The following is a 14,396-nucleotide window of genomic DNA, read 5'->3' as shown; positions in this document are numbered from 1 at the left end:
CATAGTATCGAATCATCTGGAGATCGTCCTTCAAATAGATTTATTCGCACAGTTGAACTTTTGAGTGGAATGATTTTATACACCATCTTCGACCAAATGGCGCCATTTGAGTTTGATTTTGGAAGACCCATTTTGCAATTAACAGATTCTCGCTAATGGCACACTTGTGAAACAATCTATTTGGCTGCCTCCAACCAGCCGCCAAATTAAAATGTTACAATTTTTGTTACAGAGAGCCAAAAATAAATTGAAGTGACAACTTTCTTGTTGTCTCACCATGATTAAATTGCAAGATCACATAAAACAGAAAACATAATTATGAAATCCTTAAAATGTTATATACACTAAAACGCGTGTAAAGAATTTGATAAACATATCATTGAAAATTACCATAAATTGGTTTGACAAGGCATTGCATGAGGGTGCAAGTAAAAATATCCTAATAAGGCCAATGCAGAGAGAGACAGCAAATAAAGCATTATATTAAGGTTAAACGCAGGTTAAAAATGAAATGGGTTTAAATGCTTTTATTTTTCTTTTGTTTTATGAAAGCTATGGCATGAGGCCAATTAGATACTATGTACAAACTTAAGTCCAACAACTGTTATATGTTACAGCACAATGAAGCTTTAGATGTATACACTAAAACAACACTCTTTGGTTTAACATATTGAAAAGATTCTGACATCACAATTAAGCTTCCGTATGATACCAAGAAAAATATTAAATTGACGGAATGTATCAAAATCAGCAAAGATTAAATACAGGATAATGTATCAAATCAAACGCAAATACATAAAATCATAAACTACCATTGGACATATAAGCTGATTCTTAATGTCATTTTGTTTTAGCAGTTAAAACATCGCATTAACAGTTAAGATGATGATAATTATTTCTTAAAGAGTATTAACGTCCATCAAACGTATCACGGCAATATTGCACTCTACGGCTTTTTTTCTACAAATTTCAATTACAAACATAGATTAATATATGATAAGTGTTCCTGTTAAAATGATTGTAAACTATTAAGATTGTGACCTTGCAACTCTGTGATAAGAAAATCAAAATGTTTTCAGAAATCATTGGTTTTATTCAAATTTTGTTCATATTGCGACTGGGTTTTATCACAATTTTGTCTGCGGGGTAAAAAATGTCCTTAAATGTCTATTTGCTGCCGTACTTTAAAAGATTTCCTATAGGACTATTGATTGTAGAAAATATTGCACAAATTTTGTAAACCTAAAATATTCTAGAAACAAAATCGCAAAATTTGACACCGCTAAATTAAAGCGCTATATAATGGTTTAAATCACAGTTGATATTACATACATGTACAATGTACAAGAATATGTTTTCAGTAAAATTGTTTGTACAATTATACAAATGTAAATTAAAAACAAATACTCTTTGATATCCTATAACAATACTAACAGTTTAACAGCATAATAACCAATCTAAATGAATGATTTTGAAAAATCGATAGCTTCATTGGACATGTCTTCCTATGAAAACAATTATAAGTTTGATAACAAACATTTAGTTCTTGTAGTAGGGAAACATTATCCTTCACATCTCTATAAATACTCATGTTTGACGAGGGTGAAATCAGTGAAATATAAACTATCATAAAAAGAAAAAGAATCTTATTTCCCTACTACAGGGGCACCCTCCTATAAGGGCACAGGATATTTCATTTTGGCAAAATCAAACAATAGCACAACAATAAAATTGACCAGGTTAATGAATCATTCTGCTTCAGTCACTCAAAACTCCGTAGATTTTATTCTAGAATGATTTAAGTTTCATACAGCTTCATTTGTGAAATATATTATATATATTTTCAGAGTTTCCCTGATGAACCTAAAGAGGTGAAAGCGCTAGGGATGTACTAAGAAACTCTCGTCATTTGTTTTATGTATATACATATGTATACCTATATTATTTAATTGTATAAATAGCTAACATGTATATTTTAACAATGCATAATGATTTTACAGTTATGCTGATCATGTTCAACCCCTCGACATGTAGTGCAATAAGCTTTGATTTTGATTATGATGAAAATATCAATACTTACAACAAACTATTGTACAGTGATCCACAGTAAATATAGTACGCTGATGTATAAGGTAATGGGTGTATTAAGATGCCTTTGATGATGCTTATCTTACTTTGTCTGTATTCTGTATCGTAAGAGCCTGATAGTCTGCAGGTTTGTGTTTGTAAAATTCTTGTGATGACGACCCTACCAAGATACCTTCTTTTCTGTCAAAATAAAACCTGAAAAATAAAATGTTATCATCAGAAACATCATTACTGTTTGAATCTCACTGTATACTATAAAAGTGGAAATTCTCATGTCTGCAAATGTTGAAGTTGTGACTCTTTAAACTGTTTGCAGTGTGAAAAAATAAATTTTCCGTTTGTTATGGTTCTGATATCCGTAAATTCTGTATTATATAATCTATATACATGTATACATATTGTGGATGTATTTCAGCTAACTTGCTAAACGCAAGCATTTCCACACTGCCATAACTTCCACTTTCACAGATAACAAAAGGATGAACGAATGACACACACACATGATATTGCACTCGTAAAGGTTAGTAGTAGATCCGTTATGGCAAAAATGAATTACGTTGCATCATGAACCGTGTCGTCTTTCTAGTGGATTCAAAATCGATCTAAACTACTTTTGAAACAGAAGGGAGTCAACACAAAACCCCTTAACTAGTGGGATATATTGTTGTATACACATGGTGAAGCTATTATGGTGTGTTTTTGAGGTAAATACGGTGTGCAATTGTTGTGTTTTATAATGTACGAGCGTTTTAGAACTGACTGTGTGAGTGTTGCAACAGAAATAATGTCCTTGAAAGACGGTGATACATACATCACTTGATATGGCCAATATTCAACGACAAAGCGAATAAATCATCCAAGAAATCGAAACAAACTATCTGGTAACAATTTTATATCCAGCTTTATCAACCGTAAGCACAAAAAAAAATATCAATTTTAATAGCATGGGAAGCTGTTGCCTTTACTGTAGTACACGTATTTGAGTGACAAGACATTAAGCAAACACACATTTTTATGACATGACATTAAATGTGTACTCACGTTTTAATAACAAGGCAGTTATTGTCATAAACAGTTTGCTCACAGATACAGCCAATTCAGCTATCGTTAGTTTCCCTTGTGGGGAGGGATCATTGTATATTACTGATCTGTCATGGGGAGTATCTATTGATTTATTTGGAACGAAGGGAAGTCGTGGGTACACATGGCATATTCTTAACAATGAAGAGTCAACAGCTTTAACATGTTATAACTGCAGATGACAGACACTTCAAAAAAGTTTCAGTCATCCAATCCTTCTTTTGAAAGAATCTTCAGAAATAATCATCTCTGGGACAAGGACTATTAGTGGCAGCAAATATTGAGAAATATGCAATGCGGAACTGATTTATTTTTTAGAAGTTTACACAGACACAAATATAGCTTGGACTGCTTTATCAACTAAATCACAGGGGAATGAAAACCAGTAACAGCTTTACTAAATCTATTTTTAATGTACACCCGAAGATAACAAATGTGCAGAATCTCGTGACCTTATATGATTCAGTACACGGAAAAATGGCAGAAAACATCTGCACCTGGAGGGATATTTTTAAGGTAAACTGACAAAGCCCTTTCTTTTTCATATTCTCATTAAATGTTATAATGCGTTCTGGACAATGTCAATCTGGTTCCGAGGTTGTCACAATGGAAATGCTGTTGAGATCTGTATATATGTGTATCGGGTATATGGTTATTGGGTTGGGATCTCAATCACTTCCATGTTATTTACTTTGGACTGAGCCCTAAGAGGAAGTCAAGATCCCAGAGCATATCCTGGTAGCATGCTTGTAGCAAGCATATATATATATATATATATGATCATATGACGAAGATCTCAACCTTTTCCAAGTTATTATCCAGGGACTTAAGTCCCTTATAGGCCGCCAGGTGTAGGGCCCATAAGATGTCATGCTCGCATGAGTATATTTGTATTTTCATGTACAGCTATTCCATACGGGGTGATAGTTAGGGATCTAAGCTGTTTCCATATTATGACCCAGTGACTGAGTCCTCAGGGGCAGACCTGGAGCTAAGGGGTAATTCTTGCAGCATGACTGTGTTAGTCTCCTTAGGCCTTGTGATGAATTATATGGTGTTAATGGATATAAAGTAATTCCAAGATATGAACAGGGGACCCATAAACTCTAAAATGTAAGTCAATGTCATTTATATGAGTAAACTGTATAGCACTGCATCCTAGCTACTTACTGACCAGACATCATAACCCCAAGGCCTTATCGAACTTAAGAATATTCTTAAAGCTATTTACTCATTATAGCCCAGGTTAAAATTTGACCTCAGCAAGAGCTCAGTCTAAGTTACAACAGTAACACAGTTTGTCTACAGAACAATTCCAGGTAGCATGCTCTGGAACTTTAGACACTTAATGTTAATTAAAGCTTGTATTGTTTTTAACATATTTTACCCCTTTAACATTGAAAGTAGGTCAAGATAATTGATATAAAGAAACTGCATAACACTCTACTATATTACATAATAAGTATCATGGCTCTCAATCTTATGATTTTTTACAGAATGCTGTTTGAATTTTTTAACATTTTTGACCCATACAAGCTTGAAAGGAATTAAATTTCATTGAAAGAAACTTCACAGCAATCCATCTCAGGTATCCTATGACCGATTATGGCCCCTGGGTGCATGATGGAACTTGACAAGATTCTTAAAGACTTTTAGTTTTACTCATTAAAGCAAATGTTTACATTTGACCCCAGCCTGTGCTCCAAGTTAACCTTTGACCTAATCACAATAAATGTATTAATAAAATTAATTATTCTATTGTTCTGCCTAACACATGCATACATCCTGACTTTTGACTTCATGTAATACACACTGCCTTATCTAAATGTGGTATGCATACTAGGTAATCACAATGTACCCATGCATAATGCTTCATCTTTCCATTAACGTCATCCGACTGAAAAAGTCTTTTACATTTTTAATATGATTCCTTTGGGTAGACTTTCCATCAATGTTGGTTTCAGATAGAAACTTTTGCTTAATGTGCACAGCCTAAATCCACCTGATGACAATTTTATCAGATTCTCGAAAAAAAACAACATCATATTTATCTCTTTTTAAAGCTTCCCACAAGTACAATATTAGTTACACAGAGAGGGATGACATAAACATTGATACCATCATCAGATCACACAATGAGTGCTTCCAATTTTTTTTTATTTTTTTTTATTTTTTTTTTCCACAGATATCCACATACAACTGAAATTTTCTTGATCAGAGACTAAAATAATGTTATAATCCAATAAAAGCAAGAACTGTAACACATGAAATTTTCCAATCAGAAACTGTTGGGGTCTTTCCATCAAACTCCTCGAGTAATTTGTCACCAGTCATGACTTGGCGTCAAATTCAAATTTTCACAAAATTCCCAAATGGTTTGAGTAGGACATCTGCTGCCTGATGGAACAGTATAATAACCACAGAAAGCGCAATATTATTCCTGCAAAAAATGGCTGTTCTGCCAATTGCTAAAACAAAAGTCATCTTTTTACCCAATATGATAACAAATAATGATAGAATAATATTACCTGTCCTGTTTAGACTGATAAATACAAGGATTAAAATGCATCTTTTACCACATTTATCATATATGTAACACAGCTCTCTTCAAACATACTCTCCACACATCATTGACGAATTTTGAATGAATGAAGATGTGTTTCATACAATTAAATATGTTTAAAAGATGCATTTCCACCTTAAAGTAAAATTGACCATCAGCACTAAAGCTTGACGAAATAAATGACAAAAAATAGTTTGTGAGCAAGCAGGTAAATAATATCTTCAATTCATTATGTACTATTAAGAAATATAAACAATGTTTTGAGATAATTTACTTTAATTTCAACCAAAAACACCACTTATGTGTTTCACATCACCCATAGACCTGATATACTCCCAGCTAAAACTAGAAAATGTCTCGCAACAAAAATGCCCCAAATCCCATGCAAACTATTTTAATTTTCTTTAATCTTCCTTAAAGCAGTAAGAGTGACCTTGATCTTTGCTCCTAAAATACAACCTCATTCAAAGTATTCTCAAAGCTAACTTTTCCTGTAAAGTTTGATCAAAATCTGTTAACGAATCATGTAGCTGAAGCTTGACCTTTGCACACTGCACCAAAAACTCATTGTAAGTTTTGAAGTACTTATAAGCTGATTATTGTGACACCAAAGAAACTGAAATGAGGCAATGCTACTATTGATAATAAAAATCAAGCAAATAAACACAATAAAAGAAAACGAATGGTAAGAGAAAAATCGGTGTCTCTAGACAAGATCATAACTTGAATCATTTAGTATCAACCTCATGATCAGTCCCATAACATGGTACATTAATTGGTCTTTTTATCAAGATTTGATGACTTTCTTAATGGATCCCAAGATTATTTGAAAACCTAAAATGCCTTTACTCCAGCAAGCTTCATGCCAGATTTCATCTTGTTTGTTCAAAAGAGGTTGTTGAAAGAAGACAGATGTACAAAAACCATCATGCCACAATATAAGTTAACAGATTTGGTTTGGTTTTATTTTTCTTCATGTCCTATTAACAGCTAAGGTCATTTAAGGATGTGCCTCAATGGGTGTTATGTATACGTGCTTGTGTGGATGTGTGCTAGAGAAAGTGTATGTTGATGTAGTTACCTACATGTGATAACTGAGATCTAATGCCAACTTTAGAATGCTACCTCACTGAAATACTGTGTTGAAGGCACCAAGCACAGTATTCCACCCAGTCACACTATACTGACAACGGGTAAACCAGTTGTTGCTATAACTCTAAATGCTGATCGTTAAGCATGAAATATGAACTACCATTTTTAGAAGAGTCATAAGAATGTTTGGAGACAGGTCAAGGAAGTGTGGGAAGCCTCTATCTCTCACTTTGTTTATATTTTATAATAAAGGTGTATCAAATTGAAATAATTTTATTGTGGTACATATATTGAGATACATATTGAATCACGAGTAAAGTGTATTGTGACAGCTCAAACCATTTCTAAAGACTAAGGTATGTCCTGGCCTGGGGACAGAATCCATTACCTACCCCATTTGGGTGACGTTCAGCACCAAGGCCAAAAATGAGGTATTGACAAGCAAGGCACTAGGAAACAAAAAGGTTTTGAGGAAATGGAGAAAAAGTATCAAGATCCCATATGTTGCAATGGGGGCAGCCGATCAATTGTGATTTCTTCAATGTCACGTTATCAGAAAACACAGAGGAAAACTCCTGACTCTGCAGAGGGTCCTACATTAGTCGACTTTTACGACATCAAGTGGGATACAGCTGCAGGCCAATTTTTTAACTGAACCAGCAGGGTATAGGTAAACAGATGCTTAAAAGCCATTCTGATTTATATGTCTCGCCTGTGCCCTTAGTCTCGCTTCCATTACTTCATGGCGGCGAGACAAAAACGAAAATTAGCTGCTGCATAGTTTCAAGAATTTGGGTAAACAAAATACTTACCTGATAACACCTTTATGAAGGTTCCTAGGTCTCTTTCCTTTAACGGAATATAAACCAAAACAAAGACACAATTTGTTCAGAAGGGAAAAATCTTCTGGACCGGACTGCTCAAAGTACACAGCAAACACTGACCTAAAAAGGAAAAAGAAAAACTTAACAGGTAATGAAATAACAAACTAAAAGGGTTATCAAAAATATTCCAAACAAACTTTTATGAAAACCTTGAATGATTATTCACAAACGTAAACCCCACTCTAGAGAGTACCAAGCTTTTCACCAACCCAGATCACATAACTGCTTCTTACACACTTTATAGATAATGATAAAAGGTGGGGTTTTTTGGGGGGAGGGGTTGAAAGTCCTTTTTAATAAGTAATTGTCTAAGACCTTTTAGTTAATTAGAGCATTCTAAACATGATCTTGTTAGAGTAAACGAAAAGATGTAATCTATTTGGTAGACATTTGAGAGGACGCTGGAAAGTTTAAGACACATAATGAGGACATTTGCTAAAACCACAAACGAGTCAGAAATGAGAAAAATTTACAATATCAAGGTAGAAAAGAATGCTCAACATTATTTGTCTTTTTACATGGTCAATAATTCTAGAATTGAAACTTACTTAATTTCAACTGGTACATATAGTTGCTGTTCTTTCAGTGTAAAACATTTCTTCAACACATCGATGTTGATGGCATTGGCTAATAACAGTTTTTTATGAAGTAAGGCATCATAGTGGCTCTCGATCAGATGAGAAAGGCCCTTCAAGTTCATCCCAGCCTCTCTGAAATAAAGATCAATTGATTTAGGGTTTGAAACCTTCACAATAGCTGAAGCCGTACAATGAAGTACGTCCACTGAAAGTGATGCCACTCAAGCGGCCACTTCCAAGTGCTACAACACAAAAATATCATAGCATGGACATATACAGTAGCATCACACCTTACACCCACTCACTGCATTCTAACAGGATTAGAAAAGATCCAAAGCTATAGGGGACATCACCAGATTAAATAGCTATAGGGGGACATCACCAGAGATGTGTAGCTATAGGGGGACATCACCAGAGATGTGTAGCTATAGGGGGACATCACCAGAGATGTGAAGCTATAGGGGGACATCACAAGAGATGTGTAGCTATAGGGGAACATCACCAGAGATGTGTAGCTATAGGGGACATCACCAGAGATGTGTAACTATAGGGGGACATCACCAGAGAAAGGACATCACAAGAGATGTGTAGCTATAGGGGAACATCACCAGGGATGTGTAGGTATAGGGGGACATCACCAGAGATGTGCAGTAATAGGGGGACATCACCAGAGATATGTAGGTATAGGGGGACATCACCAAAGATGTGTAGGGATAGGGGGACATCACCAAAGTTGTGTAGCTATAGGGGGACATCACCAGAGATAAGTAGCTATAGGGGGACATCACAAGATTAAATAGCTATAGGGGGACATCACCAGAGATATGTAGGTATAGGGGGACATCACCAGAGATGTGTAGATATAGGGGGACATCACCAGAGATGTGTAGCTAGAGATGTGTAGGTATAGGGGGACATCACCAGGGATGTGTAGCTATAGGGGGACATCACCAGAGATAAGTAGCTATAGGGGGACATCAACATTACTAGAGATAAATAGTTATAGGGGGACATCACCAGAGATAAATAGCTAAAGGGGGACATCACCAAAGATGTGTAGCTATAGGGGGACATCACCAGAGATAAGTAGCTATAGGGGGACATCACAAGATTAAATAGCTATAGGGGGACATCACCAGAGATAAATAGCTAAAGGGAGACATCACCAGAGATGTGTAGCTATAGGGGGGCATCACCAGAGATGTGTAGTAATAGGGGGACATCACCAGAGATGTGTAGGTATAGGGGAACATCACCAGAGATGTGTAGCTATAGGGAGACATCACCAGAGATGTGTAGCTATAGGGGGGCATCACCAGAGATGTGTAGTAATAGGGGGACATCACCAGAGAAGTGGAGGTATAGGGGGACATCACAAGAGATGTGTAGCTATAGGGGGATATCACCAGAGATGTGTAGGTATAGGGGGACATCAACAGAGATGTGTAGGTATAGGGGGGCATCACCAGAGATGTGTCGGTATAGGGGGACATCACCAGAGATGTGTAGGTATAAACGAACATCACCAGAGATTAGTAGTTATAGGGGGACATCACCAGAGATGTGTAGGTATAGGGGAACATCACCAGAGATGTGTAGCTATAGGGAGACATCACCAGAGATGTGTAGGTATAGGGGGACATCAACAGAGATGTGTAGGTATAGGGGGGCATCACCAGAGATGTGTCGGTATAGGGGGACATCACCAGAGATGTGTAGCTAGAGATGTGTAGGTATAGGGGGACATCACCAGGGATGTGTAGCTATAGGGGGACATCACCAGAGATAAGTAGCTATAGGGGGACATCACAAGATTAAATAGCTATAGGGGGACATCACCAGAGATAAATAGCTAAAGGGAGACATCACCAGAGATGTGTAGCTATAGGGGGACAACTCCAGAGATGTGTAGCTATAGGGGGACATCACCAAAGATGTGTAGCTATAGGGGAACATCACCAGAGATAAGTAGCTATAGGGGGACATCACAAGATTAAATAGCTATAGGGGGACATCACCAGAGATATGTAGGTATAGGGGGACATCACCAAAGATGTGTAGGGATAGGGGGACATCACCAAAGTTGTGTAGCTATAGGGGGACATCACCAGAGATAAGTAGCTATAGGGGGACATCAACATTACTAGAGATAAATAGTTATAGGGGGACATCACCAGAGATAAATAGGTATTGAAGGACATCACCAGAGATGTGTAGCTATAGGGGACATCACCAGAGATGTGTAGCTATAGGTAGCTATAGGGGGACATCACAAGAGATGTGTAGGTATAGGGGGACATCACCAAAGATGTGTAACTATAGGGGGACAACACCAGAGATGTGTAACTATAGGGGGACATCACCAGAGAAAGGACATCACAAGAGATGTGTAGCTATAGGGGGATATCACCAGAGATGTGTAGGTATAGGGGGACATCAACAGAGATGTGTAGGTATAGGGGGACATCACCAAAGATGTGTAACTATAGGGGGACATCACCAGAGAAAAATAGCTAAAGGGGGACATCACCAGAGATGTGTAGCATTAGGGGGACATCACCGGAGATAAAAAGTTATAGGGGGACATCACCAGAGATAAATAGTTATTGAAGGACATCACCAGAGATGTGTAGCTATAGGGGACATCACCAGAGATAAATAGGTATAGGGGGACTTCACCAGAGATAAATAGCTATAGGGGGACATCACCAGAGATAAATAGTTTTGGGGGACATCACCAGAGATAAATAGCTATAGGGGGACATCACTAGAGATGTGTAGGTATAGGGGGACATCACCAGAGATAAAACGCTAAAGGGGGACATCACCAGAGATGTGTAGCTATAGGGGGACATCACCAGAGATAAATAGCTAAAGGGGGACATCACCAGAGATGTGTAGCTATAGGGGGACATCACCAGAGATAAGTAGCTATAGGGGGACATCACAAGATTAAATAGCTATAGGGGGACATCACCAGAGATGTGTAGTAATAGGGGGACATCATCAAAGATGTGTAGCTATAGGGGGACATCACCAGATATTAGTAGTTATAGGAAGACATCAACAGAGATAAATAGTTATAGGGGGACATAACAAGAGATACATAGATATAGGGGAAATCACTAGAGATACATAGCTATAGGGGGCATCACCAGAGATAAATAGTTATAGGGGGACATCACCAGAGATGTGTAGCTATAGGGGGACATCACCAGAGATAAATAGCTAAAGAGGGACATCACCAGAGATGTGTAGCTATAGGGGGACATCACCAGAGATTAGTATTTATAGGGAGACATCAACAGAGATAAATAGCTATAGGGGGACATCACCAGAGATGTGTAGCTATAGGGGGACATCACCAGAGATAAATAGCTATAGGGGGACATCACCAGAGATAAATAGCTATAGGGGGACATCACCAGAGATGCGTAGCTATAGGGGGACATCACCAGAGATAAATAGATATAGGGGGACATCACAAGATTAAATAGCTATAGGGGGACATCACCAGACGCGTGTAGCTATAGGGGGACATCACCAGAGGCGTGTAGCTATAGGGGGACATTACTAGAGATAAATAGTTATAGGGGGACATCACCAGAGATAAATAGCTGAAGGGGGACATCACCAAAGATGTGTAGCTATAGGGGGACATCACAAGAGATGTGTAGGTATAGGGGGACATCACCAGAGATGTGTAGTAATAGGGGGACATCACCAGAGATGTGTAGGTATAGGGGGACATCACCAGAGATGTGTAGTTATAGGGGGACATCCCCAGAGATGTGTAGCTATAGGGAGACATCACCAGAGATGTGTAGATATAGGGGGACATCACCAGAGATAAATAGCTATAGGGGGACATCACAAGATTAAATAGCTATAGGGGGACAACACCAGACGCGTGTAGCTATAGGGGGACATCACCAGAGGCGTGTAGCTATAGGGGGACATCACCAGAGGCGTGTAGCTATAGGGGGACATCACCAGAGGCGTGTAGCTATAGGGGGACATTACTAGGGATAAATAGTTATAGGGGGACATCACCAGAGATAAATAGCTGTAGGGGGACATCACCAAAGATGTGTAGCTATAGGGGGACATCACCAAAGATGTGTAGCTATAGGGGGACATCATCAGAGATAAATAGTTATAGGGGGACATAAAAAGAGATACATAGATATAGGTGAAATCACTAGAGATACATAGCTATAGGGGGCATCACCAGAGATGTGTAGCTATAGGGAGACATCACCAGAGATGTGTAGCTATAGGGGGACATCACCAGAGATGTGTAGCTATAGGGGAACATCACCAGAGATGTGTAGCTATAGGGGGACATCACCAGAGATGTGTAGCTATAGGGGGACATCACCAGAGATGTGTAGCTATAGGGGAACATCACCAGAGATGTGTAGGTATAGGGGGACATCACCAGAGATGTGTAGCTATAGGGGAACATCACCAGAGATGTGTAGTAATAGGGGGACATCATCAGAGATGTGTAGCTATAGGGGAACATCACCAGAGATGTGTAGCTATAGGGGAACATCCCCAGAGATGTGTAGCTATAGGGGACATCACCAGAGATAAGTAGGTATAGGGGGACTTCACCAGAGATAAATAGCTAAAGGGAGATATCACCAGAGGCGTGTAGCTATAGGGGGACATCACCAAGAGATAAATAGTTATTGAAGGACATCACCAGAGATGGGAAGCTATAGGGGACATCACCAGAGCTAAATAGGTATAGGGGGACTTCACCAGAGATAAATAGCTAAAGGGGGACATGACCAGAGATGTGTAGCCAAAGGGGGACATCATCAGAGATAAATAGATTTAGGGGACATCACCAGAGATACATAGCTATAGTGGAACATCACTAAGAGCTATAGGGGACATCACCAGAGATGTGTAACTATAGGGGGACATCACCAGAGAAAAATAGCTAAAGGGGGACATCACCAGAGATGTGTAGTAATAGGGGGACATCACCAGAGAAGTGTAGGTATAGGGGGACATCACAAGAGATGTGTAGCTATAGGGGGATATCACCAGAGATGTGTAGGTATAGACAAACATCACCAGAGATTAGTAGTTATAGGGGGACATCACCAGAGATGTGTAGGTATAGCAAACATCACCAGAGATTAGTAGTTATAGGGGGGCATCACTAGAGATAAATAGCTATAGGGGACATCACCAGAGATGTGTAACTATAGGGGGACATCACCAGAGAAAAATAGCTAAAGGGGGACATCACCAGAGATGTGTAGCATTAGGGGGACATCACCGGAGATAAAAAGTTATAGGGGGACATCACCAGAGATAAATAGTTATTGAAGGACATCACCAGAGATGTGTAGCTATAGGGGACATCACCAGAGATAAATAGGTATAGGGGGACTTCACCAGAGATAAATAGCTATAGGGGGACATCACCAGAGATAAATAGTTTTGGGGGACATCACCAGAGATAAATAGCTATAGGGGGACATCACTAGAGATGTGTAGGTATAGGGGGACATCACCAGAGATAAAACGCTAAAGGGGGACATCACCAGAGATGTGTAGCTATAGGGGGACATCACCAGAGATAAATAGCTAAAGGGAGACATCACCAGAGATGTGTAGCTATAGGGGGACATCACCAGAGATAAGTAGCTATAGGGGGACATCACAAGATTAAATAGCTATAGGGGGACATCACCAGAGATGTGTAGTAATAGGGGGACATCATCAAAGATGTGTAGCTATAGGGGGACATCACCAGATATTAGTAGTTATAGGAAGACATCAACAGAGATAAATAGTTATAGGGGGACATAACAAGAGATACATAGATATAGGGGAAATCACTAGAGATACATAGCTATAGGGGGCATCACCAGAGATAAATAGTTATAGGGGGACATCACCAGAGATGTGTAGCTATAGGGGGACATCACCAGAGATTAGTATTTATAGGGAGACATCAACAGAGATAAATAGCTATAGGGGGACATCACCAGAGATGTGTAGCTATAGGGGGACATCACCAGAGATAAATAGCTATAGGGGGACATCACAAGATTAAATAGCTATAGGGGGACATCACCAGAGATG

General features: G+C 38.5%; 1 protein-coding gene across 1 annotated transcript in view; it reads right to left on the bottom strand.

Annotated features, from left to right (window-relative positions):
- Window positions 1–1,378: 1,378 nt before the first annotated feature.
- Window positions 1,379–14,396, bottom strand: part of LOC110457285 (protein O-linked-mannose beta-1,2-N-acetylglucosaminyltransferase 1-like) — a 57,047-nt gene continuing 44,029 nt past the window's right edge. Inside the window, exons 24-26 of the mRNA XM_021508489.1 lie at window positions 8,256–8,417; window positions 7,636–7,767; window positions 1,379–2,283 (exon numbers count right to left, since the gene is read on the bottom strand). Coding sequence (XP_021364164.1) covers window positions 2,166–2,283; window positions 7,636–7,767; window positions 8,256–8,417 — 412 coding nt within the window. The 3' untranslated portion in view covers window positions 1,379–2,165. The remainder of the gene's footprint in view (window positions 2,284–7,635; window positions 7,768–8,255; window positions 8,418–14,396) is intronic.

The sequence above is a fragment of the Mizuhopecten yessoensis genome, unplaced genomic scaffold, assembly GCF_002113885.1.
Source record: "Mizuhopecten yessoensis strain PY_sf001 unplaced genomic scaffold, ASM211388v2 scaffold9073, whole genome shotgun sequence".
Lineage (NCBI taxonomy): Eukaryota > Metazoa > Mollusca > Bivalvia > Pectinida > Pectinidae > Mizuhopecten > Mizuhopecten yessoensis.
This window is presented reverse-complemented; position numbering and strand designations above follow the sequence as displayed.